The following is a 24,794-nucleotide window of genomic DNA, read 5'->3' on the forward strand; positions in this document are numbered from 1 at the left end:
TCTCTTTTAACAAGTATCTTTCTGTTTTTCATTCCATTGGTCCACAATCACCTCAACAAGGCCACATAATCCTAGAACCTAACTTCTCTATATGTATAAGGTGACTTTTCCCCCATTCAACTTAATTGTTCTTTCATATTAGAGGTTGCCTATCGATTCAGCCATCACTGGTCAGTTACAAATAAATCATATTTTCAAACTTAGCTAAAACTATAAAAGTAAGAAATGGTAAAAGTAAAAAGTATAAAAGTAAGTAACAGTAGAAGTTGTGTTCATGTCAATGTAAGAACTTTAAAAATGAGGGCCTTTGAATATGCAAGCCACACCTCAGATGTAGGTTAGTCTCGCCTAAGCTAATATTAAATTTGATTGAGGGAAAAGTTAAGGTATTTTTTAATTATTCATTGGACATTCTGATGAGTGACATTGAAACTTAGCATTTGAAACAGTATGTGTTACCTGGTGGAACTGGAAAGCTACTATTTACCATCCAAAGCCATATGCAGAACTCAGAATCTTGTTCTGAAGTCACTTTATCTGTTTATCTCCCCTAATACCTCACCTATGCATTAAGTGGGCATCCACTTTAAATAAAACAACTTCCCAAATATTGGGAACTGTCCAGCTGTCCCCTTACTTAAACCTCAAAGTAGATCATATGGTACCTTATAAGATGTTTTGGCTATTTTATTTTGTACACAATAGAAATTGAAAAATCAGTGTACTAATGTAGAAAGAAATAAACACAGTATCTACTATATTTTTAAGTGCTTCCTTTCTGTAAAAATAATATTTTTGAAGGCATGATATTTTTAGAAGGTCTAGGTAAAGGGACAGTGGTATATTACATTGGGTTTATATTTTTCTTCCTGGAAATAGCATGAGATTATGTAGTAGTCAAACACTTTTCACCCAGTGAAAATCCAGGTTGCTTGGTAATTTTATCATAATGCTTTTTCATATTGCACTGGTTATTAGGCATCGTTTATTGGCATAAGTAACTTAGTTGATTGAACAGCTGGAGCAATGTTCCTCTTTAATTGTTACTTCTATTTAAGGCTGTTCAAATCTTGAAAAACTAACCTTTGTACAACTCTGAAAGCAATTCAGCTATCACAGCCATTTCAGAAGCTGCAAATGCAGTCATTACCAGAAGAAAGGCTTTTTTTTTTTAATTACACTTACCATAATTATTTATTTTCCATTTAAAAAGAAATGCCTTTAATTTTATTTTTATTTCCTATCTAAAATGATAAAAGAAGAGCAACTAAAAAGATCCTTTTTCTATACACTCCTACCATATACAATATAATCTATCATGCTTACTTTAAAATAAAAGGGAACTAGAAATTGTATCTCCTTATTAGCATGTCTGAATTCACCATTTTTTCTTTACAAAACAGTAATTAATCTAACTTTCTCAATATAACCAATTTCACAAATGATGAATAGGCATGAATTTTTCACTGCCTACTGGTCTTTGACAGTGGAAGTCTGTATTCTTGTTCCGTATCAGCCAGCTTGGCAGCTGTTAGAAGAAAATGAGCAAAGTTTTTCTCTACTTTGCTGTTGTACTCATATACAGTATCTTCAAAGTCTTCTGGCAGATCTTCTAGAAAGACCTGAAATAACATACGTAACAGTTTATTACCTAATTTAGGTAAATTATTTCTCCAAGATTGTCAGTCCTACATTGGACTTAATCAATGTTAATGTTCATCCTAGTCATACTGTCCCATTTTTTGAAAAAGCCCTAAGCCCATAGTTTCATGTACCACAGTGCATGCTCAAGTCCTTATAAGGTCACTGGTATGTGTCACAAAATGCTACAGCTCTTTAGACTGAGACAAAAATCTAGTAGAGTGAGAAAAAGAAATAAAATTTCTATTTGGGGAAGAGGTATTTAAGTTGTATTGCATAAAGAAACACTGTGTAGTCCATACTTTAAAATTTTGAAATATCATGACACTAAATATATAATAATTTGTCATCTCTAAAATATACTTGAATAATCTGACACTTTTCATTTAACCTGAGACCTGAGAGTCAACTGATTCTGTAGTTAAATCACAGCCACTTTATCTTAATCCAGTAAGTACCTTCTTCATTATTCTAACTGCTGTACCTCCATCATGACACTAGCCTAACTGACAAAATGAAACCAGAAATTCACTGAGGTGGGGTGTAATATAAGTTACAGTAAACACCAAATGCTTTCTCTACCTTTGACTGGTAAAATTTGTTTCTAAATTTCGCTGTGCTGGCTGGAAGATACCTTCTCCCAAATAGGTTTGCTAGAATGAGCACCAGCTCTTCCATGACATCTTCTGAAAAATCAGTTGAGCCTATGTCAAAACAGAAAGTATGTAGATTAAATAAGAAAATTTTAAAAAGTTAATTCTGTTTGCTTAAAGTGATTCCCATTCAGGAGTTTCCCTGCCAGCTGCCATTGTCATGAGAGAGGTTAAGCAAAATAATGCTGGATAAAGATCACGTCATTACACACAAAAATCCTCCAGTTAAATGATTAAGCAAAGCACTCAGAAAGTGTTAGTGCAAACAAATTTAGGTTCATGATATTAGCATTGCCATATGTGTGCATTAGCTTTCTCAGACAGAAATATAAGCACATACAGAATGGGGAGATGCAGAAACCAAGGATGCAGGGATGAAGGCTAGGCAAGAAAAAGGCAGCAGCAGGAACAAGGCACCCAGAAATTTCAGAACATTTCAGACTACAGAGCCTGCCATGGACTACAATTAAAGTGCATGGAATATTGTTTTACCTTCTTCAATTGGCTGGCACAATTTGTGGAATAAGCCTTTCACAAGAAAACTCACTAGGACAAAATTTGAAGGTTCATAATAGTGTAAGTGTGTCACAAGTCCAGCAAATCCTATGGGGTTACCTTCTTGATCCAAGTAGCCCTATGTTATTTAAAAACAAAGAAACAGCTTAGCTGTGAAAGATCCAAAGTCTTTTATGAGCCTGTATTTGACAAAAACTCTATTGAACACTATAAATGCCAAGACAGCTCTCTCCTAGCAGAGAACATTCTGCATCACACCTTACTAGAAAGCAGGGAGTATCTAGGGAATCATCATTGTATTAGTGCCCCTTTTTTTATACTCTTCCCTTGAAAGAGTATTAGAGACAGGATACTAGGAACATGGACTTGGTTTTGGCCAGTTCTCATGCTAACTAACTGTTACTTTCTAAAAATGTTACAAATCTCTCCCATATATTGACTTCAGATTTTTCTGTTCAGTGGGAGTATCAGACTCCTGGTCTCACGCACAAGGGACATCCATCAGAGGGAAGACCCGAATAGGGCTCCTGTTGGGAGCAGGACCAGGAAACCTGGTCACAGACAAGTTGGTGTAATCACATTACTGCTACCTCTTACTGCCTGCAGTCCTGGCTGTAAACCAAAACTAGAGTTAGGCACAAAAAGTTGCCAGAACAGTATCCCTCAAATTGAAACTATTGCTATGCAGAGATACACTGCTAATTTTCAGCCTTTTCAAATAGCTGTTTCCTAAATTTTTGTTAGAGATATAATTTTCTCCCAGCATTTTGGAAATTATATGATTCTTAGAGTGTTTTAAGMTGCAATCATTTCACATGCATGCTGCTTCATACATAATAGAACACAATTTTTAGTTTCCAAATCAATTTGTGATCATAGTTACATAGACCATACCATGAGACTTTCCCTATTGAATTTATTCCACAAAATATATAACTTAAAATTAACCTCCGGCTTGAAGTCCTCTAATTTATCTGTTTCCTTAAATTTCTACAGAAGCTTGACTGTTGCTGTGGAACATAAACATTTTTAAGTGAAAGAGTACTAGCACACACAGAAGTTCTTAACTTTTTTTGAGAGTTGGTAGGTTTAAGAAAAAAAGACTGTATTTACTGACTACCGCTATCCAGAATGAGTTAAAGCATACCTCTTTGATAAGAAACTGCAAGGAAAAGATAAAATAGATTTTTAATAGTTCAGTATGTCTTTCTTGTTTGAAGGACATCAGTGAGTGCTTCAACACTGACAATGCCTGGCCAAACAAAAAATAAAAACCCAAGAAATGAGAAACACAAGGGGAAGTCTGTATTGTAATAAACGAAGAAATTTAAGATCCAGTTTTTATGTTTGTTTCATCAGTTAGTTTTCAGGATAGAAATGCTGGGTGGGGTTGGTTTTGTTCTTTTTTTTTTTTAATTGAACACCCAACTCCTTTTCACAAGTGCTTGTGAAGAGACCATCCTTTGTCTGGCACACGTCAGATATTTGCACGTTTTAAATTCATGCTGAGCTATGCAGAGTTAGTTACATGAAGTTCATATACAAATCTATAGGATCAAGAACTTAATATACATTTGCATCATTAAACTAAAACCAGGAAGTTCTAAAATCATTCTGTACACTTTAATATCATTTTTAATATTTTAATACATAAGGTTACCAATTTACTTTATCTCAAACAGCTGATCCCACTTATGTCTGAATTCATTGTGTCCTTTGCTCATCTTTTACATTCTTGAAAATAAATGTCCATATGCTCTATCTGAATGATTACAAGAGGGGCCCCTTGAACAATTTGTAATCATGGCCGTGGATTGTTTATCTAAATCACTGCATTCAAYGTCAAGAATAAGAATCTCTTTATTGCACAGAGCTTATGTTGATTTAAACAACTTCAAGCAATACACAGAATTTTCTCATTGTTTCAGTTGAGGTAGCATTTCACAGTTCCCTCTTTCTGATGCCAACATCTGTTTACACCTGCTTGTCAAATAAAGCTAAAATTTTAAATATTACAAGATTTTCTGATTCTCCAAGTGTAGTTAATGCAAATATTATATACAACAAGAGTTAAAGTAAAAGTGCCTTCCTGATATAGCATCCTTTCTCATAATAATATTTATTGCAAAAAAATAGGTGCATGAAAAGTCACAGTACAATGCCATGTAGGAGGAGTACAGCAGGATATGCAATTTCACTTGGAGAACGACTGTTTACTTTTGAAATGCATAACTTTCTGCTTGAGTTAAAGAGATACCATAATTTAACTAAATTGCTATTAAAAAAAAAAATCCTATACCTTTGCTCTGGCATCTGTTTTGTCATCAGCCTTTGCAGCCAACAGCATGAGTCTCAGTATTAAAGAAATAGTCGGAGGAAACTGGCCTTTCAGTTGAGGTACATTGGATTTGATAAGTCTTTCAACCTTGGGCAGTGGGATATCATAAAAGAACACATTTCCGATCATATCTTGTCCACGTCTTCCAGCACGTCCTGACATCTAAGAAGAGGATATTTGTATCAATAATGTTTAAATTATCAAAATTTTGAATAGAATGTATCTGAATTGTGCATACTGTTACAATCTTTACAATCTTAATACAGCATTATGCACAGTTTTAAAATAATGTGTGCAAATTGTGCTGTACCTCAAATGTAGCTGTTTTACAGTTGTGATTATTTCATTTACTTTTCTAAATATGGTCTTCTAAATTTGATACGGGACCTAAAAGTTGACCTGGATACTTATGTTCTCTCACACCTCTTTTTAACATCCATATTTTTGCAAGGTAAATTATAACTTAATTTTACCTATATACCAGCTTTGTTTTCAAATTACATTTAGCTCTGAATTGTTTCTGGGTAGACTTGGGGCAAAGGGAGTCTCAATATGAATAAAAAGCGGAAAATATGAATAAAGAGTAGGGGGAAGCTGCCTAAGGGTGCATTCCCTTGCTTGGATCACCCTTTCTTGGTCGGGTCTCTTTTGGGGACTTGCCCCATGTACCCCATGACGTGACAAAGCTGGAATCATATCATATATGTGTAGCACAAGAAGGACTGGTAGGTACTTTGCTACTGCACAGGTCCACTGACTCTCTGGCTCTGAAAGCTACCTGCCAGATGGTGGCATCAGCCGCATCTGGTCCATGCAGTCCAAAACCAGAGGCAAACTGGCAGTATCTGGGAAAATACAGGTTCTTTGAAACGCAAATGAACAGGAAACAGGGACTAATGAAGAGGCTAAAGTCTCTCAGCCTATCTGGTTAACTGTGCTGTAATTGGAGACATTCTGCTCAGTTGTGTTTGCAACCTTAGCCAGACAGTGCTGTGTTGCACTGTGTGGAGCTCCATTTCCAAGAGGGAACTAGCTCAAGCATCCCTATTAATCCAGTCAGTATCTTTCTTTTCCTCATTATATCCCACTGTATGTTCTTATAGCATATTTTTCATACATTTGTAACAGCCTGGCTAAAACAAAAGAACTTCCCTCTCTACTGACCCCCATAATTGAAAGCTGAATCTATGCTTTTAATTCAATTGCAATACTTTCAGTGCTGAAATAGGTCTGTTAACTCTGCCCATTATCTGGGGGCAGCCACTTCTGAAACATTAGCAAAAATACCTTAGCTAAAATTATTTTTGTCACTGAAGTGAACAGCTAAAACTCAGAATATGCCCAGAAGTATATGTAAAAGAAAAGATATTCTCTGAATTTGTGTGTGATGATAGGTATGTATGTACTATATTTGCAATACAAACAGTAGGTATCCTATTTCCATACCTGTCTGTAAGTTAGGGCATCTAAAAAGATAGAATCTTCAGCAAAGACAACAGATTTAAAAGGCATGTTGATTCCTAAAGCGAGTGTTCCAGTAGCTGTGACTACCTATAAAAATATCACATATTAGTACATCTAATAGATGTGACTATCCAATTAAAAATGATCTGTAACATCCCACTCAGATCAACAGGAATTGTACTATTATTTTTCATATAGGTAAACTTTAATATGATGGATTTAACAGAGCTATGAACATACCTGAATTTCACTGTTTAAATGTAGTTATATGCATATAAACATTTACAAACTTGCATATCTTGAAAGTTTATAACATATCTTCTTTTATGAAACACAAATGGAAATAATATTGAGTGAAGAGAGAAGGAAATATCATAGTCCTATAGAGTTCATTTCACTAGAACACATTTAGTTGTGATATGCTAATCTGAAGGATAGTAATTTCTATGTATTCAGTTTTACAGCTACCAATTCATTTACTTGATTTCATTAATTTGGAAACCTTCATGTCAACATTTAAAAAATGAGCATGACAAATCCAGATGTGATATATTTTACCACTGGTGAAAGATACACTGTAATTTTTAATTAAATATGTGGAAAAATTAAAATGTTTTTAAAACAAACAAAAACTGTCCATAAACTGACCCTCATTCATCAACCTTGATATAACCCAACCTGAAGAGCATCTCCACTACTTGTCTTTCCTTGAAGCTCATAGAACCATGATGATACCCAATGCCCCTCAGTGCCAGCATTCTCTGCTCATAACCTTTTCTTTGAAATCTAACTCGATCAAAGATCTTCCTCAAAGTCTACAAACAAAAACAAATGTTAAGTATTAATCACAAACAAATTTTGCCAGTGCAAATAGAAAATGTCTTATCTGATAAAGTTCCAAATATGACAGAGAAATACAGTTGTTTCTGAACTTCAGTGAACTTGAAGTACCAAGTAAATAATTGGATGGATCCCAACAGTAGCTTCAGTATGATCACAAATCCTAGCTCTTCAGCACACTTCTATTACTATCAGGTATTTTCCCACGTTCTTTGCCACACATGCCATTACATCAGTCCCAATTGTCAAATCCACCATTCAACTGGTTGCAATTAGAAACAGCAAGCGTGCATGTTCATGATTTTCCTATGCCAACAGTGACCTCATGATATGGACTGCATGCCACCATCTCAGAACAAATTCCTAAGTAGCCTATGCGCAACTCAAGTTCTTTTGCTCTCAGTTGTCATCCCTGCTCTGTACCACCATCTCATCTCACCACACAGTGAGCAAGTTTCTCTTTCCCATCCTCAGAAATAGCACTAAGTTAAGCTACTTCAGGATTTTCTGAATTTCACCCTTCAGCTAAGTGCCATTTATTCCAAATCCAAAGTACTTGTTCACTGTCTTTATCTGTTCACAACTGTGGAAAGTAATGTTTCTTTGAAGCCAGCTGATAGCAGTCCAAAAATGCCATTGGGATCCCAAGTTCCCAGAACAGGAATCATGAGAATTTTCAGGCTTGGGCCCAATACACAGAAATTTCCTGTCTTTCAGAAGACAAATCACAATGAGCAGTGAGAAAGCATTATCAAGACACTTAATCAAAATTTTGAGCATTTTTTTCTCTGAATTAAGAGGTATATATCATAATTATTTTTTAATTAAAAAAAAAAGTTAGGTAAGAGACAGCTATATGAACCACAGTCATTTCTCAGAAACTCTGGACTAGAGGGGACCTCCTGGATCAAGGTCCAGTCACCCCCTATTGCTGGCAATCATGTCATATAAATATCTTTCAAATTATTCCTTAACGATTTGTATATAAGTATATACTTTAACCTTGCTGATGGACATCTCTAAACTTTCAGAGTCTAGGTATTTTCTCAGCTTTTCTTTCCTCAGGGAGGCAGAAACATACTGAAGAGCAAGGAAAATGTTACTCTGTGATGACTAGGAGTTTTAGGGTTGAAAGTAATTTATTATTCGTTATTTTTCAAGATATTAAGGGCTTGAAAAGTTTTAGATAAGTACACAAAGATGCCATGTAGCCAAATTTGATGACTCACTCAGAAAAACATCAGTCTGACATCCAAATTAACAGGTAACAGAACTGCACTGCTGACAGTTCACGGAAGTGAGCTCATTGCCTTATGTATCCCATGACTCCTACGACAGGGACAAGTCAACAAGTTTTTTTTGGCAGAATGAAAGTTCTGGGTACATCTTGAAAATAAAGTCATCTAAGATTGACTGATACCTAGAGTTATATAAATATTCGGAATGTTACATGAAGTTAAAACACAGACTGTTATGAAGTACAACTGAATCACACATTACATATGTTTTATGTATTTATGCATGAACTTAAACATTTTAGACGTACAAAACCAAAAACTTGTTAAAATTATCAGTGAATTACTTACATATTCATCCACAGCCTTAGAATTAGCATAAGTATATGCAGAAGGGATCACAGTAAGCTCTTTAAGTCTTTTCTGTAAGTGTCTTTTTTCAGCCAGAACAACCATTATGCTTTCAGTTTTACTGGGACTCCTTTTTTTGATATCACTGTATAAAATATATAATTAAAACTATTAATTCTGTAATTAACATGTATTTCTCAATTTTAAAACATTACTTTGGCTCTAAAAGATGCAGATTCATTCCCTTTTAAACTGTAGGCTCAAACATATGGGTACATATGTTAATATAATTTTCTTTATAATGCTAACCACTTCCAGCAAATAAATCTGGGTGAAATAGAGAGGAAGATTCATGATGATAGACAAAAATGAAGAAAGATAAAGATAACATGTAGAAGTACCTTAATTTTGCAAATTAGTAAGGTAAAAATAATTGTATAGTAGAAGAACTCAACAAGAAAGAGAAATGAGAAATGTGATAGATTTACTGCCAGTGATGACATGGACTATAAGGATTCAGGGCAAGATTTGAAGAAGAGAGGAGAGGGAAAACTATTTAGAGCCAGATTCATGAAGATACTTCAATGTCTAAATATGTGTCTAAGTTGCTACTGGATTTTTCAAAGTTCTTACCTACTACTATTAAAATCAGCTAAGTTCATTCTTTTGTGATATTACGACCAAAGAATGCACTGTGAATTGTCATGATTAGGAGTGCAAAAATGCGGTACTTAGTGTTCCTGACAATCCTGGTAACCGTAACTATATTTAATTGGCAAATGCCTTTAAAAATCTAGACCCAATAATGACAAACCCAAGAAAGTTCAAGGTTAAAGGGGAAACAAATCTAAGCAAAGGGTACAAATCAAGGCAAAAGGCTGACATTTTCAAAGAGCATCTCATCAGTCAGGTGAACCCACACTTCACAGATCCACCACTGTAACCAGCCATGGTGAAGCTAAGCTAAGAAAGCTGTGTTCTCCCACAGTGACTGCCCCCAGGACCAGGCTCAGATGCTACTCTGTTTTTAAGTCACTGCATGAAAAAAGTTACAGTCTGGAGAAAGAGCAGTTCTGGTATATTGATAGTCTCAATTCCAGACTATTCCAGACTGATTATCTCATATACTCATTTCTCTCTTTGACACATGCTGTAGTGCCAGCACCTTCCACAAAGTCAGTGACGCTGGTGTCTCTCTACTGCTGGACTATGCGCAAGATACTGCTGATTGACACCTGCGATAGAGCTACTCTTACTGCGTGGGTTGCTGGAGCACAAAAAGGAGGTGGGACTACTACACTGCAGCTGGATGAATGTGCTGCTGTAAGGTACATTCCCTGAGAATATCTTATCACAAAATTATGCTCTGTCATAATACATGAGTTTTCTAATAGTATATCGTTATAATACTTACAAAGGGTGGAGTTTCTTTAGCCCCTTATTCACTTTTCTTAGTTTGTCTCTTAAATTTTCTTTTTCCCTCTCAGTATTAGGGTCTTGTTCATTTTTTTGTTTTTTCAGCAAATTGGAGTACACATTCCAGGCTGTCTGTTCCGCTGAATTTATGACAAACCTTAAAATAAATAATACGTAATATATATATCAGTTAAGTGAATTCTAACAGAACTTTTCCTTATAAATATATGATGTATGCTGTTATGATAATATTCAGTGAGCCCTGACACCTGACAATAGTTAATTTTATTCATTAGAAGTATATCCCTGTTCCATCTCCAAATCACAATCTACATTCACCTTCATACTGCAGTTATTCCAAAACAGAGTGATAAAATGTAAAATGGTTCTGACAGTAAATTATCCATAGAAAGCATGCTCAGTCCTACCCTTCCCTAAGCTAAATACTTGGATGTATAAATCAGACTGTCCCTTAAGCCATTTTAATTCTTCTCAACTGGCCAGTTGAGAATGAATACTTGCTTTCTTGGTCATCTACATAGCTGTTCTTCCTCATATTTTTTTTTCAGTATTGGACTGCTTGGGGTTTAACTGTGATGAAGACTTCTCCAGCTTCACTCTCAAAAACTATTTTTTATATTCTTGTTGCAGCAGGCAGATCATGTTAACTAACATCATACAAGGTATATGTATCACCTGGAGTGAGGTTGCATCCTAGTCCATCAGAATATTCACAAGTCCTTCAACTCTGGCAGTCACCAGGAGCAAAAATTGAAGGACTTTATCCTCAGAAAGGCCAAATACGGATCCTAATACTAGGGGATTTCTCTTTAAATTAAGCTGTTCACATCTTTATGGACGAAAGAGCTCAATAAAAATCATATCCATTTACTCTTGCATCACTTTGAAACTCAGAGTGAGTGATCTAAATTCTTTCCATTGCTTGGTCATAAGAACTACAAACCTGCTCCTCTCCCTGGTGGCTCTACCCCCATAAGAAAAGCAAAAGCAAACTCTAAGCACTGGGTTTTTTTCTACCACCAATGGCTGTGATAAACAATTTGGCTTTTACACCTCTGATACTTGATCTCTCAGAAGTCTCTATTAATTCCATGCTAATGTAATACTATGGAGGGTGACTACTTTGCAACCTCATTCCTCAATAATGGCTTAGGGAGAAAAAGTTTACCAGCACCAACAAAGCATAAATACCAATTTACTACTCCAAGTCAATATCTACTTCTTTTGATGGCTACTCAACCCCTTCATCTCTATCAGAATTTTTCAGAATTTGGACATTTAGCTAAAGAGAATTTTTTAAATTTCTGTCTGACTCTTGACCTTTGTCTGATTAGGTGGTCTACCAAGCGCTGTTACATTGAACCTGCACCTTAAAAGAACCTCAGATGATAATAGATTCCTGTACCTCATCTCCACAGCTGATACCACTAGGCTGTACCTGCATGTTCACTGCCCCAGCACATGTTCTTGTCCCATCATGATCATTTATCAGTTCTGTCTACTAAAGGGAGGATTCACACCCTACGCACAATCCCTAAGAGTCACTAGCCACCAGAAATTTCTAAGGGCCCGCAATTCTAGGGTAGGTGAGGGGGAAGGCACTTCATCTTTCTAAAGGAGAAACACCTTGGAATTTCCATTAATTGCCTGAAAATGAGGTTGCACTTCACAGAGTGGCCCCCTTTTGTGAAGGAATTACAAATATCAAACTGTGGTTTTGAAAACTATTGGATGCAGCCTGAAATCAGCCATAGGATTAATTTACAACTGGACTGTCATTCAAAGATAGAAAAAAGATTTAATTTACCAGCAATTAGAGTCCTTTGAGATGTGTCATTTACATGTATACTCACTTTTTGCTTCTTTTTTTCTAGAGACCTCTTAGAAATTCCATTTCACCAGCATCAAGCATGTGAGAACTGAAATGGCAGTAAGCATGCTCCCCTAACTATCAAAGTGTCTAGTATAAGCAGGAGCAAGGCCCTTGACACTGAGATGAGAAAATCTTCCATTTTAAGTGATTGTTGCTATGCCTTATTACAATGAGAATATGCACGCAGACTCCTTTTTTTACTGATTTGTAACCTCTTTCCATTATTAAGCGCAGCACTGAGGTATGTACCTACTTTACTAATATTAACAGTATAACTGGCAATAATGGTAGTATCGATATTATCAAAGCTTTGCATTCATTTGAGGCTTTGCCAAATTACATCTCACATATATGCAAAACAGGTTCATGGATGCATGTCACTGGATATGATATGATTTTGTTAGAGTCTATGAAGTGGAACCACCACCTTGTGACAAAAGCACACATTAATAGCCCCTCATTTCACCATTTCCCCTAGCAAATTGGCCCTTACATACACCATTTGCATCCCTAAATACACAGTATACACTTTGCACAAGTTTTACTCACTACACCAGGGGCAAAACAACTGAGGCTCTAACTCTCATTTTAATGTGACTCAGTTTTTTATAATTTTCTTCGAAACATTCCCCACACAGTAATGCTCCCAGTCTTATTTCAGCTGAACTTTTTATCATTCCATAAAGGTAAATGGATTGATAGCACTCTTTACTTCATACGGTTTTAAAACAAAGCTAACATTTACCATATAAATGCTGCCAAGCTATGTCAATGCTTATCTCTAATACCCACTCTTCTGAGTCTAGACAATACACATATAATATATGGAAAATAAATACTTACATAAAAAATAGGGCAGGCAACTTATCCATCTCATGTAATTTGTCAACAAAGCATGCAAACTTGGTCCACTTTTCCTCTTTTGAGCAATCCACAGGTCAGGGCTTAAGGTGCTCCAGTAGCTCATGCACCTGACCAAAGCATTATTATTGAACAGATTTTAATGACAGAAACTTCTGCCTGGAGGCTAATAAAGATGATGCCTCCAGCTTTCTGCATCAGCTTCTATCAGCTCAGATTTTTAAAATTTTCTAGAACTGCAATAACTATGGATAGTTTACAGACTAAAAGGTCTGCAGAACATAAACTGACTTCAGTAAGAACTCAAAATGCAAACTGTTGTAACACTCATGGCTGTCATCACAGATAATAAAGCATCACTGATATACAGATTACGGTCCTTTTTACATTTAAGTATCCCATTCTAAAAAATTTGGGTTATTTCCCGAATTTCTTAATTGTTTTCTTGTTGCTGATCCACTGCTTCTTCATACTCCTTTTTATGATATATGAACAGATCGCCTCTAATTAAGGACTTGATTTTCTGCTCATTGCTTTAATTTCTATCATTTATGCAGAAACATACTTAGTATCTGTGGTTACAGAGAAGGATTCAAATAAGCAGTAAAAAGGAGGCAGACTGAAGTTTTAACTGTACCTAAAGGAATCAGAAATTGAAATCTTACAGTACTATCAAAGTTTAAATCCCAGAGAAGCTTGTGAAAACATCACCTTGAAAATGCTTATGGAAATGCCACAAATACTAGCACTTATTTTTCAGCAAAGCAATATTTACAACTAATAAAAGAAACAATAATTATGGGAGGAGAAACTCCCATAATTATTTAATCATATTACTATACATAATTATTATTTAATAATTATATTAAAGCCATATATAATCTTTGAAAAAGCTTTTTTGTAACAACTGTTACCTTCTGTTGTTGGCAAACTGCAATCCATTCAGTTATTTCTTTCTTCAGTTCCTGTTCATACTTCCTCACAGCCACCTTTTTTATTACCACTTTATTCTTGAAAAGGACAAACTCCTCAGGATCTAGCTCCTTGAAAATACCAATAATAAAAAACATAGTACTTAGTTTTCTATTTATGTTGATACATTCCATACACAACTGTGTATACACACCTGTGCCCTTGGCCCCTCTTGCCAGACTTTTACCATTGTGTCATACAGCTGGATGCTCTCTTGTGGAGACAGCGAAAGGTCTGAAGGAATACCATAGCTCTCAATCTGCAAGGAGGTTAAACAAAAGAAAAATAAAGGAATCATTTTAAGGGAAATCATGTTGCTTACTGCAACAGCTGATGAACAATTTTGACACCAGTATTATGCTTACATGATTGACTGTTAATGCAGCACATGGGTGACAATGTTCAATAACAAAATCAGTGCCCTTTATAGAACACACATACTTCTCCAAATCGTTGTATCTCTCTTCATACAGGACTGTGAACAGACAAAAATGCTGTCATGATACACTTGTTTGCTTTAAAAAGCAAGTACCTAATCCTGAAAAGATTTGTTTTTACTTAAAAAATATATATGCTTAAGTTCATGCACTGATTAAAGTTTTTTCAGAAATCACACCAAAAAGTATTTATTTTTTAGTTACAAAATATTCTGATACATACCTAGTCTAACACGATATGATTTTTTTTGTTCTTGTACTTTCGATTTCACTTTACATTTTCTTGTGAAATTCTCTGCATAGTTTGTAGAGCTTTCTTCTATTGTATTCTCAGCACGCTGCCAATATGTTTTCACAGATTGTAACCACCTATAGCAAAAGATTAAAATAAAGCTAACAGTTAGAAAACATTTTAATAAAATTGCTACAACTAAAGTAGATAGATTACTACTATCTGCTTGATTTCACCAATAGAATTTCTACCTCTGGTCCCCGCTCACCATAGTTAGTGCAATTTTCTCCAACATATCTCAGGGTGCAAGCCATAAGTATGAAAATGTTCGTATCATACATACATATAGTGCAGGTGTCTTCCTTGATTGATGATGGACAAGTATGCTTATCAGGCTTTGGCAGTTCAAAAAGAGGTATGGGCCTTCTAAATTCTTCTTTCCTGCTAACTTAAAGGGCCTGAAGGAACTTTCTGTTCTCATTACAGAAAGTTAAGAGTTACAGTATTATTTGGGGTCAAGTGGGGAGGTAAGGGTAGCCTAAAATGTATAACAATCCAGTTCTGTATCTGTTGTCTCCATACAGTAATTGACCTCTCTGTCCAAAAAGTTCACATCCAATTTAAATATGTTCTTTTGAGCAAGAAAACTCCAAGCATACTCAGTTAGGTGTTCTGGGTTACTGATAGTAGCAGACAATGCCAAAAACGGACACCGAATTGTTACCAGAAGATGCTCCCAAACCTCTGCTCCAATTTCATCACCAAGACAATGGACCTGTATTTGGGAAAGAGACAAATGGTGAAAAGAAAAGGAGAAATGTTCCTTGTCAAAGTGCACCCATAACAGCAGCTGATTTGTGTTTTGCAATAACAAAAAGTTTTGCGAGACCACTACCAAATAATTCTTTTGTTGTAGCAAACAACTGTGAGACCCAAATCAAATGTCCAGTAAGTCCCTCTGTAGACTTCACTGGACAGTGAATTAGTCTAAATTTCAACACTACATTTATTATTTGTATCCCAGATACTCACTGGCATCATTAGCAATTAATTTAATACACAAGAAACAGAGTGCAGTCCGAAGTTTAAATTTAGCAGACTTCATCATTGACTTTTTGCCCTGGAAAAATTAACCTTATGATGTCATATGTGTATGATCAAGGTCTGGAATATTCCATTTGTACCACTGAGACTATGGTGGATACCTTTAGTTTTTCAGTCGACTAGCTTGAAAGAAATAAGTGAAGTTCCTGGTAGCTTTGATTGAACTGTATGTCCTCCTGAGGACTATCAGATTTTTAAATTCTTTTACTAGAATACATAAACACTATTAGCTACCATGAAAAAGCAAAACATATATATATTCGAGAAGTAAGAAGTCTGAAATAATATTTCTGGAAATTGGCTTTTACCAGCAATAATATATGTAATGAAAAAGGAGTCTTARGCATTTTTCCTCAAGATTTTTCTTATATTTGTTAAATTGATTAATATTAAAAGACATCTACCTCATCAAATATAACATACTGTATCCGCTTGGTCCATTTCTGGCAGTGAGGGGACAGCATCAAGATTTCTAAACACTGAGGCACAGTGACTAGTATCTAAGAAGGAAGGTTTGTAAAACATTATTTTCAAGTAAACTGGCATATAAAACATAGGAAGATTGCTTCTTTATTAAAAAAATATATATATATTTGATTTCAAGATAAGCAAGAATGAATGAATGATTAATCTGTCTAGAATCACCTTCCAACTAAGGTTATAATTGCAACAATGAGCAAGAGTGGCTGCTAGGAGCCAAAACATACCCCACAGTTCATGGTTTTTCACTTTAGGCATTAATAGCGGCATCAGGATTGTGTCTAAAGTATTCTTACTATCAGCAAGAAAGCTGTACTTATTTCATCAGTTTTCTTTTTAAATACTTCTATATAAGAATGAAAGAATGCTGGCTTGAGAAGCAACTTGCGGAAGGGGAAAAACATGAATTTCAGTGCTGAGAGAATAACAAATGTTCATTTGCATTGTATCTTTCACTATCAAGTTTTTAAAAGGTTAATGGCTACAGAAATGTCACACTATACCTATARTATATATTAAGTTCACTCCTATTTATCCCAGGGTTTTACACTGCTATCAACTGCGTGTCTAAAAGCTTTCCACAGCAACAGCAGTAGCAAATTATCATCTTGTTTAAAATTAAGACCTTACCTTGGTTTTCAGTTTAAATCATAAGTACTTTTCAATCTTTTTCAGCTCTGAGCCAAAGTCTACCTAATTTGTTTCCAATATTTACCTACATTTCAGAGTATGAACTCTAACATTTCACTAGAACTTATAAGTGATTTTGATCCATGGCGGCTAGTGAAAACAGATTGGTAGTAATCAAATAGAAAATGCATCAGGCAGAGCTATATAACGAGAGGCTGATGTCAGTAAGGTCTATAAAGAATAGATGTCACACAATCAAGATAAAAAGGGAAGGAAAAGAGCATCTCCTTCATTTGTCTGGATTTCCATCTGCTGTATACTGGTGCCCAAAGGATTTTAATGAATTTTCTTGTAACCAGAGCAAGTAATCAATGCAGTGTTGCCAGAATGAGTAACATTTTCAGAAGCCAGATGAAACACAAAAGGTCATTATTATTATGTATTAAAACATCCATAAACATATACCTGAGAATTCATGACATCATGGCGATAATCCCGCCTGAAGACTCCACACATCACCAATCCATCAGGAAGTTTCTTGGTGAATTGACTGTATATAATTCCCACCACTTGGTTTACAAGGGTCTTAAGTAAAGCAGGTCATTAAAAAAACCAGAAGTGTATATGTAAAGGTATATGACATTCTGATACATAGAAAAGCATTCAATTTTGGTACTGCTATTAATTTACAACAGTCTAGACTGTTGAGAATGTTAACATTGAAAAGATATGGTACTTGATTTTCAATTATACTCAAGCACTTTCAAAGAAATTTAGTGTTGTGTGAAGTGGTGGATTATATAGTATTAATTCTGCATTTTAATTATTTTCAAAACAGCTAAAAAACAGATAACATTCTACTGCATCTACAAGCACTTTTATGATCTCAAGTCCTAGGGCTGCAGGTGTAAATGCATTAGTTTTGCACCCAGACTCTGATGTTCAAATTAAAACACCAATTTGATGCCCAGCCTGAGTATATCCATACAAATCTTGATTTTACTTATAGAAGACAATCCATAGATATTATTACTGAATAACAGCACATGTAGTTGTATATTCATTCTCAGGCTTTGACTGTTATCCGAAACTTGTATTACTTGATGTTAAAGTAAGTTTTGGAAGAAATCAAAACATCATGCTTCAGCTCCTAAGTCAATTTTTAACTATTAGGACAAACCGTTGTTACAAAAATCTCACAACTGCCTAGAGTTTCTTAAAATTTCTCTTGCAGCATCTAATGGTGAGCTCAATTGGAAACAGACAGCTTGCCCTGCTTGGTCATTGCTCTGTTCTAATATTACTTTCACCATGCTCCTAGCTTCTGATATTCTTACCTTTTACCTAACATGTTACTTCTAGCACTTCTGTACATATTTGTGTTTATGACCTTAAAATAGCTATGTAGATATTAACACCCAAAAAATTCCACATGGGGTTGAATTCAGAAGATATTTCTAAACATGCTTAATTAGATGTATCTAATAAAAAGACATACATTATCTAAATTTGTATAATAAACTACCCCAAATGGTTTCAGAATCATACTGAGAAGTATCATAGTCTTACATACAGAATAAGTAGTAAGATGCAGCCTTACCTTTGTAGGAGCAACATACACAACTACTCCTTCATTGCTCATTTTCAGAACTTTTTCCATGCAATAGTATGATGCATATGTTTTTCCCGATGAAGTGGGAGCAACAATCACCACAGACTCATTATTATCTACAGCATCCAGAAGTTCTCGCCAAGAGAGAAAAGGAGTTACTTACGTCAAAGTGTCTTGCTAAGAAGTTCTCACGGAGTAAACAAGCTCTTTCTATGAAAACATCTCTTAGGTTTGCATACAGACTTTATATACAGATTTGAGACTACAGAAGGTCATAATAACTTAGATACACTACCGTATTCTTTTCTCTTGTTGAACTGTGAGTGGAAAAAATGATACTACAAATTATAAATCACCTGTTTCAATGATTTGGTCCAAGATATTGATACCAGAACTCTCTCAGTCCAAAAGTGGACATTTTAAAAATAAAAAATAAAACCAGTTAACTCAGCAGTGTATTAAAAAAAACCAACCCACTGTTTTATACAATGCAGTAATTTTTGCTTGCATTATAATAGTTACATCAATACTGCCCAAATCTCTCTTCTGCTCCTAGTATACATTGTTTATTATTTTGTCTTCTTCCCTATTACTGTCTTTCTCCAAGCTCTCTCACCTTAAATAGGTCTGTGAAAGGATGGGGCAAAGGGTACAGAAGGGGAAGCAGAAATAGTACTAACATTATCTTCCTTTGTCAGCACATATGCCAAGTTCCAAGTTGCTACTCAAGCAAGTGGACATGATGTGCACATGCAAAGCAACAAATTCAGTTGGTCACCCCAATCCAACAATAGAAAGACTAGAGCTAGATTTACTATATTTTAGAAAGAAAAGTTATTTCTCAACTCATGCTACTGGTTATTCCTTAAAGCCAAATGAGCAAAGGATGAAAAAAACAGTCAGGGATTACCCAAATGGGGCACTAATACCATCAAATATGGTGATGAACAATGAAATCCCATGGATTTGGCATTTCTTATGCCGAATTTCTTGGGCCAAGGTCTCAGTGGAAAAACTGTGTAGAAAAAATGCGGAATACAGTCCAAAATGATCTACTGAATTTGTTAAACTTAGAACACTAGTATTTTTCACAAATAGTGCAAAAATGTCTATTTTTAAATGGGAAAAAATTCAGAGATCATCTCCAATAACTTTATACACAAATGGTTTGTGTTTAATCACCTGCCATGTGTCTGGTATGAAATGTTGCACTCTGGGATCTGGATCATTTCTCTCTTCTCTGAGCAAGTAATAGTCCATGTACTGTAGCAGAAAATGAGCTGGTCCCACTTCAGTAGCATAGTTGCTTATATTCTGATCATCACTTTCTCTTACCTATAAGGTCAAATTAAAATTCAAGCTGGTTTGAAAACTAGGAAGAGATTCAAAAAATTGCACAGAGTTTCTGCTCTTCTGAACTCTGTGTGAGCTTTGAAAAAAATATAAAAGGTCAGGTGATTTTTAGATAATTTCCTCCAGAAATCCACACCACATAGCCTTGTGCAATGAATCACAGTTGCAAAATAAAACTCAATACAAAGACTTAGTGCAGAGTGTGAGCCCAAGTTTTTGTAAAGCATGATATTTTCGAGCAACACCTATATACTCTAAGACATGCCAAATTTAAAGTTCCTGGTCATGTCTAGTTACACCACCCAATCCTGAAAGCTATAGAGAAAAGTATTACATCTTAAAACTTACACCAAAAGATCACAGAATCACAGAGTAACTTAGGTTGACAGGGCCCTCTGGAGGTCTACTAGTCCAACTACCTGCTAGAACCAGGTACAATTAGATCAGGTGACTCAGGCTGTGTCCAATGAAATTCTGAATATCTCCAAGGATGGAGACTCCACAACCTCTTTGATTCTACTTTGAAAGAAATATTTTCAGTTATCCCTCCTAAAAATCCCCCAACTTTGCAAAAATAATTACCAGAAACAAGCAGCTGCAAAAGAAAAAGTAGGTCAAAAATGCACTGTGGATCTAGAATAATTCTGAGCAAGACACTTTCAACTTGCCAACATATACCCTCTATCACCACAATCCTTCTTTACAACAGACCTTTTGAGATCTGTGAAACCTACAACTCTACCTCCTGAAATGTATTATATTTTATTCAGGGCCCAAAACACTCATAAAAACTATGTACTCAAGGGCAAACAACCATCATACACCAGCGGAATTCACACAAAAAAGGAGAAAAATAACTTACACTCTCCAGCAGAAGAAAATTTCTTACAAAACAATCACTTCCTCTCTCATTTCTTACTCTTAATCCTCAAGGAAGGACAATAAATACTTTCCAAAAATGAGCTTCCAAAACTTTCTAACTCTACTGAATATGAAAAATGAGACACTCCAGTGATACTGGGTTTACGGTTCATTGTAATCCTCCTTCCTTCTGCTAATGACTTCATATTCTGCAGTCTGCAAGTTATCTCCTCTTCCTCTTGAGAGCCACTTCAGCAGCCCCTCTCCCCACTAACATCCCATCTACACACAAAGGTACCAAACTGCTCTTAACATTAAACCAGCCAGTGGAAGGGCTGCTAATACGCAGAAAAGCATAAGGTCAGTCCTTAAAAAAATGTTGACAGTAGCTGTGCATCCCAGTTTCTGACTTCAGAGCCAAATTCAGTATATCTAACTGATGAGTCTCAGCTGTGCTAGCAAGGACAGGCAATTGAGTATCTGAAGCCATTTCCTTCAGAGGTGATCAGTAATAATCATAACAACAAACAGAATAGCTTCCATCCACCTCAACAGTCTGAAAAGATTTCCTTTTCTAAAGTAGCACATTTGGGACTGTTAAAAAGCAGCTCCTCATTGCTTAGCTTTTAACAGTTATTTTTCACATGCAGAATTCAGCTGACTGTGATGAGTGGAACAGCAGGTACCTCTCAGAGATGTTCAAGGACTCAGACAAAAGTAACTAAGAGCAAACTACTCTTGATTCTTGTTTCAAAGGTTGTCTTTGCAGCCAGTTCTATTCACTCTAGCGGAAATGGTTTTCTGTGCCAGCTAGCCACCATATCAAGCAGAGAAATACATCCATGGAACCAAAGAAGATTACATGTTGATTTTCGAAACAAGAACAGACAGCTCCAAATCTTATGGCACAATACAAAATAAAATAAGCTCAGTATAGATCTTACACACACCATTCAATGCTTAAGAAAACATAGTTGATATGCCATTACAGTAGAATCACTATATTCTATAAAGTTACCTGCCCGGATAGAGAGCATGCCAAATTCTCAAATCCAAGAAGTCTTAGGCATCTGGTCAGCTTTTGTAAGTGTGATTTTTCCAAGAGATCTTGGTATTTTTCAAGGAGGATATGAATTCTCCTCATCACTTGGACAGCTATGCTTAAATCTTTAGGATTGTTACCTTTAAAAAAAAATTGTTATTTGAGAGCTGATTGTATCACTGGGGAGTATCAGGTGTTTTTAGAAGAGATCTTATCCATCCAACCATATTTATGACAATTTAAAAAAGCATTTTATTTAAAGACAACCAGAGGAAGACATGTGACCTATACAAGAGTGCTTGTAAAGACCAAACACCCAAATATTCTGCCTCTGCAAGCAAAGCTACAGAAAAGAAGTCATACTGCTGATGATTATTCAAAAATCTGTCCTGGCAGGTTGCAGGCTGCATGCAGCTCCAGTTTGGATCTTCCTGACTTAGGGTAAGGAATAAACAAGTTAATTCTGGTGAAACTGGACATCACTAACCATGGTTACATGGATTGCCATGCAAGTCAGCATTCTTCAGACTCACCACCTCAGCAAATTAAACACTCCACTGCGACATGGATATATTTTAGTGTGCATGATACACATTCATTAAAGAGATATACAATAAATGATTTGTGTATGCAATAGATGTACATGGCAAAACAGCAAAATAACTACAACCTAATTTGAGTGGATAGTTTATATCTGACTCACAGGATCCTGAAATCTCAAATTGGGGATCAAAGTCTGTTAACACTTAAAAGCACCTTCAGTACTCCCAAAGCAGGTGTGTATTTACATGTCTCTATTTTAGCTGAGAATGTGCAAAATCACTCATTTCCTTGGTTAAAGAGGAAAGCTGCGCAGGGGTGCAAGGTAAATACTGACATGAATTTGGCCATAATATCTTGCTTTCTGCAGTGTTCCTTCCACACTTCTAAACAGGCTGACAGTCCTGCCATTTCTGTGCTGAACTTCACAGATTTGCTTTGAAGGGTCTTGAGAAACTTCTCTAATTTATTTATTCCAACAGTCAGATTCTGCTTTATTTCCTTCTCTGTTGACATACTCAAGGCTTTCCATTGCTCTTGCTCTTTCTTTTCTTCTTTAATTTTTAGTCGCTTCTTGTTTTCCTCTACAATTATTTCTGCTTTACTTTTCTATCCAAAAAATTAAAATATTCAGAGATAACCATCAACATCTGCAAGCATCATATAAAAAATACCCTAGTTCACAAACCAAATCACCACAAGTACATTCCAGTTTTCAATTCATCTGTGTGTTGTGTTTTGTTTTGGAAATTTTTTAAGATATCTCTGGATTCTGAAGAAGACATAACTTCTGAATCACACACAATATATGCTGCTCAACAAGCTTATCCAAGACTCATTTTAAATGTCAATAAAAAGCATCTCCTCCTCAAATAATATAAAAGTGCACAAAGGTGGAAAAATAAAATAGCAGATGTCTGAAAGTTAAACATCAAGCTTTTATTTTATCCATAGATAATAGAAATTCTAACCGTATTGAGCTGTTTCTCAATAAATTAAAGAAAATTAAGAGTTCAATCTTAACTGAAGTTAAAAAATTGCTCTAAATAGACTTCTGGTGGTTAAAGAGGCCATAATCTATAATCCATACTAATATAAAAATAGTACTATCTATTATGAAATATTACTCAAATTATTTTTGCTCCGTATTGTTCATTAGTATGCAAGTACATACCCTGTGAAGTCACAAAATGTTCACATACTTTTCTAGCTAGAATTAATTGTAATGTTTGAAGGATCCTTCTTTCACAAACGCAGTTGATGTTTCTAAATAATTCAGGGAAATAAATAAATGAATAGTGGATTTTGCAGTATTTCTCAGAACTTTGTAAAGACAAAATAAAATTGCTTAAATCCAGTCTCGTTCACTCCAGATTTTATTACTGGCCACGCGCCCAAACCTATCAGCCTTTACAGACTTCATATTTATTACATTTTTGATTAACTTGCTGTGCTTATTAAAATATAATCACTCAATAATACAACTAGTGACAAAAATATTTTTGCAAATTAAGCAATTAAAATTGAAGTATAAAGATAATTTAATTTCTTCAACTGAGAACTACTAATGCATTAAAAGTATAAAATTTCCATTGTGGGAATTATATAGTAGAAATTCTTTCCTGGATAAGAGAAAGCAGATTTGAAAAGAGCAACCTGAATAGACTCACATGTGAGTTTTTTGTCTTTTTGACAGCAGTATTAGCATTCACTGGCACAGCCCCTTGGTTTACAATAGTCTTTGAAACACTTTCTTCCAAAGTGCTTCCATAAAAATGATAGAAAGTCTGTAGTTTTTGTATTTGTCTTCTTTCATCTGGATCTTTGGATCTTGCTGCAAACAATATGTTTGATGTAAAAACACACTGGTAGAATTCCAGCCTATTCTATCTCCAAGAAAAAATACCTGGGTAATAGCTAAATTTCCCCAACGTTCCTCATTGACTTAAAGGCAAAATCCACATTTCTAAAGAGAGTGGCTACTAAGACTCACTGAAATTCAACAGTACTTGTTATCTGGGACATAGGCTCAAATTCAGACTGCCCTAAGCACACACCAAAAGCACTGCAAAACTTAACAAGCAGGACCCCTAGAAAGAGACTGTAAGTGTTTGAGCAAAACAGCTAGGCTTCCCACGCAGTCCATGAAACTAGGCAGGTGTTCTCAAAAAGCAATTCAGATTATCAAAAAGAGACCTTTGCCTCAAAAAAATGAGACTGTCACCAGGACACAAAAAAATAATACTTCTAAAAAAACATGTAATTCTAGTCAATGGAAGATATTGAGCACACAGATACTTATGTACTCAAGCTTAGGTATTT

General features: G+C 35.4%; 1 protein-coding gene across 1 annotated transcript in view; it reads right to left on the reverse strand.

Moving 5' to 3' along the window:
• Positions 1-24,794, reverse strand: part of DDX60 (DExD/H-box helicase 60) — a 47,524-nt gene that overhangs the window by 5,177 nt on the left and 17,553 nt on the right. Inside the window, 22 exon segments of the mRNA XM_026061028.1 lie at positions 1,475-1,622; positions 2,224-2,345; positions 2,787-2,928; positions 3,958-4,062; positions 5,110-5,310; positions 6,595-6,699; positions 7,275-7,427; positions 9,039-9,183; positions 10,453-10,611; positions 13,192-13,319; positions 14,124-14,252; positions 14,336-14,440; positions 14,547-14,656; positions 14,842-14,987; positions 15,510-15,625; positions 16,359-16,454; positions 17,530-17,649; positions 18,665-18,815; positions 19,860-20,011; positions 21,909-22,067; positions 22,824-23,081; positions 24,143-24,307. Of these exon segments, the coding sequence (XP_025916813.1) occupies positions 1,475-1,622; positions 2,224-2,345; positions 2,787-2,928; positions 3,958-4,062; positions 5,110-5,310; positions 6,595-6,699; positions 7,275-7,427; positions 9,039-9,183; positions 10,453-10,611; positions 13,192-13,319; positions 14,124-14,252; positions 14,336-14,440; positions 14,547-14,656; positions 14,842-14,987; positions 15,510-15,625; positions 16,359-16,454; positions 17,530-17,649; positions 18,665-18,815; positions 19,860-20,011; positions 21,909-22,067; positions 22,824-23,081; positions 24,143-24,307 (3,115 nt within the window).

Source organism: Apteryx rowi, unplaced genomic scaffold, assembly GCF_003343035.1.
Source record: "Apteryx rowi isolate R43461 unplaced genomic scaffold, aptRow1 scaffold_174, whole genome shotgun sequence".
In the NCBI taxonomy this organism is placed as follows: Eukaryota; Metazoa; Chordata; class Aves; order Apterygiformes; family Apterygidae; genus Apteryx; species Apteryx rowi.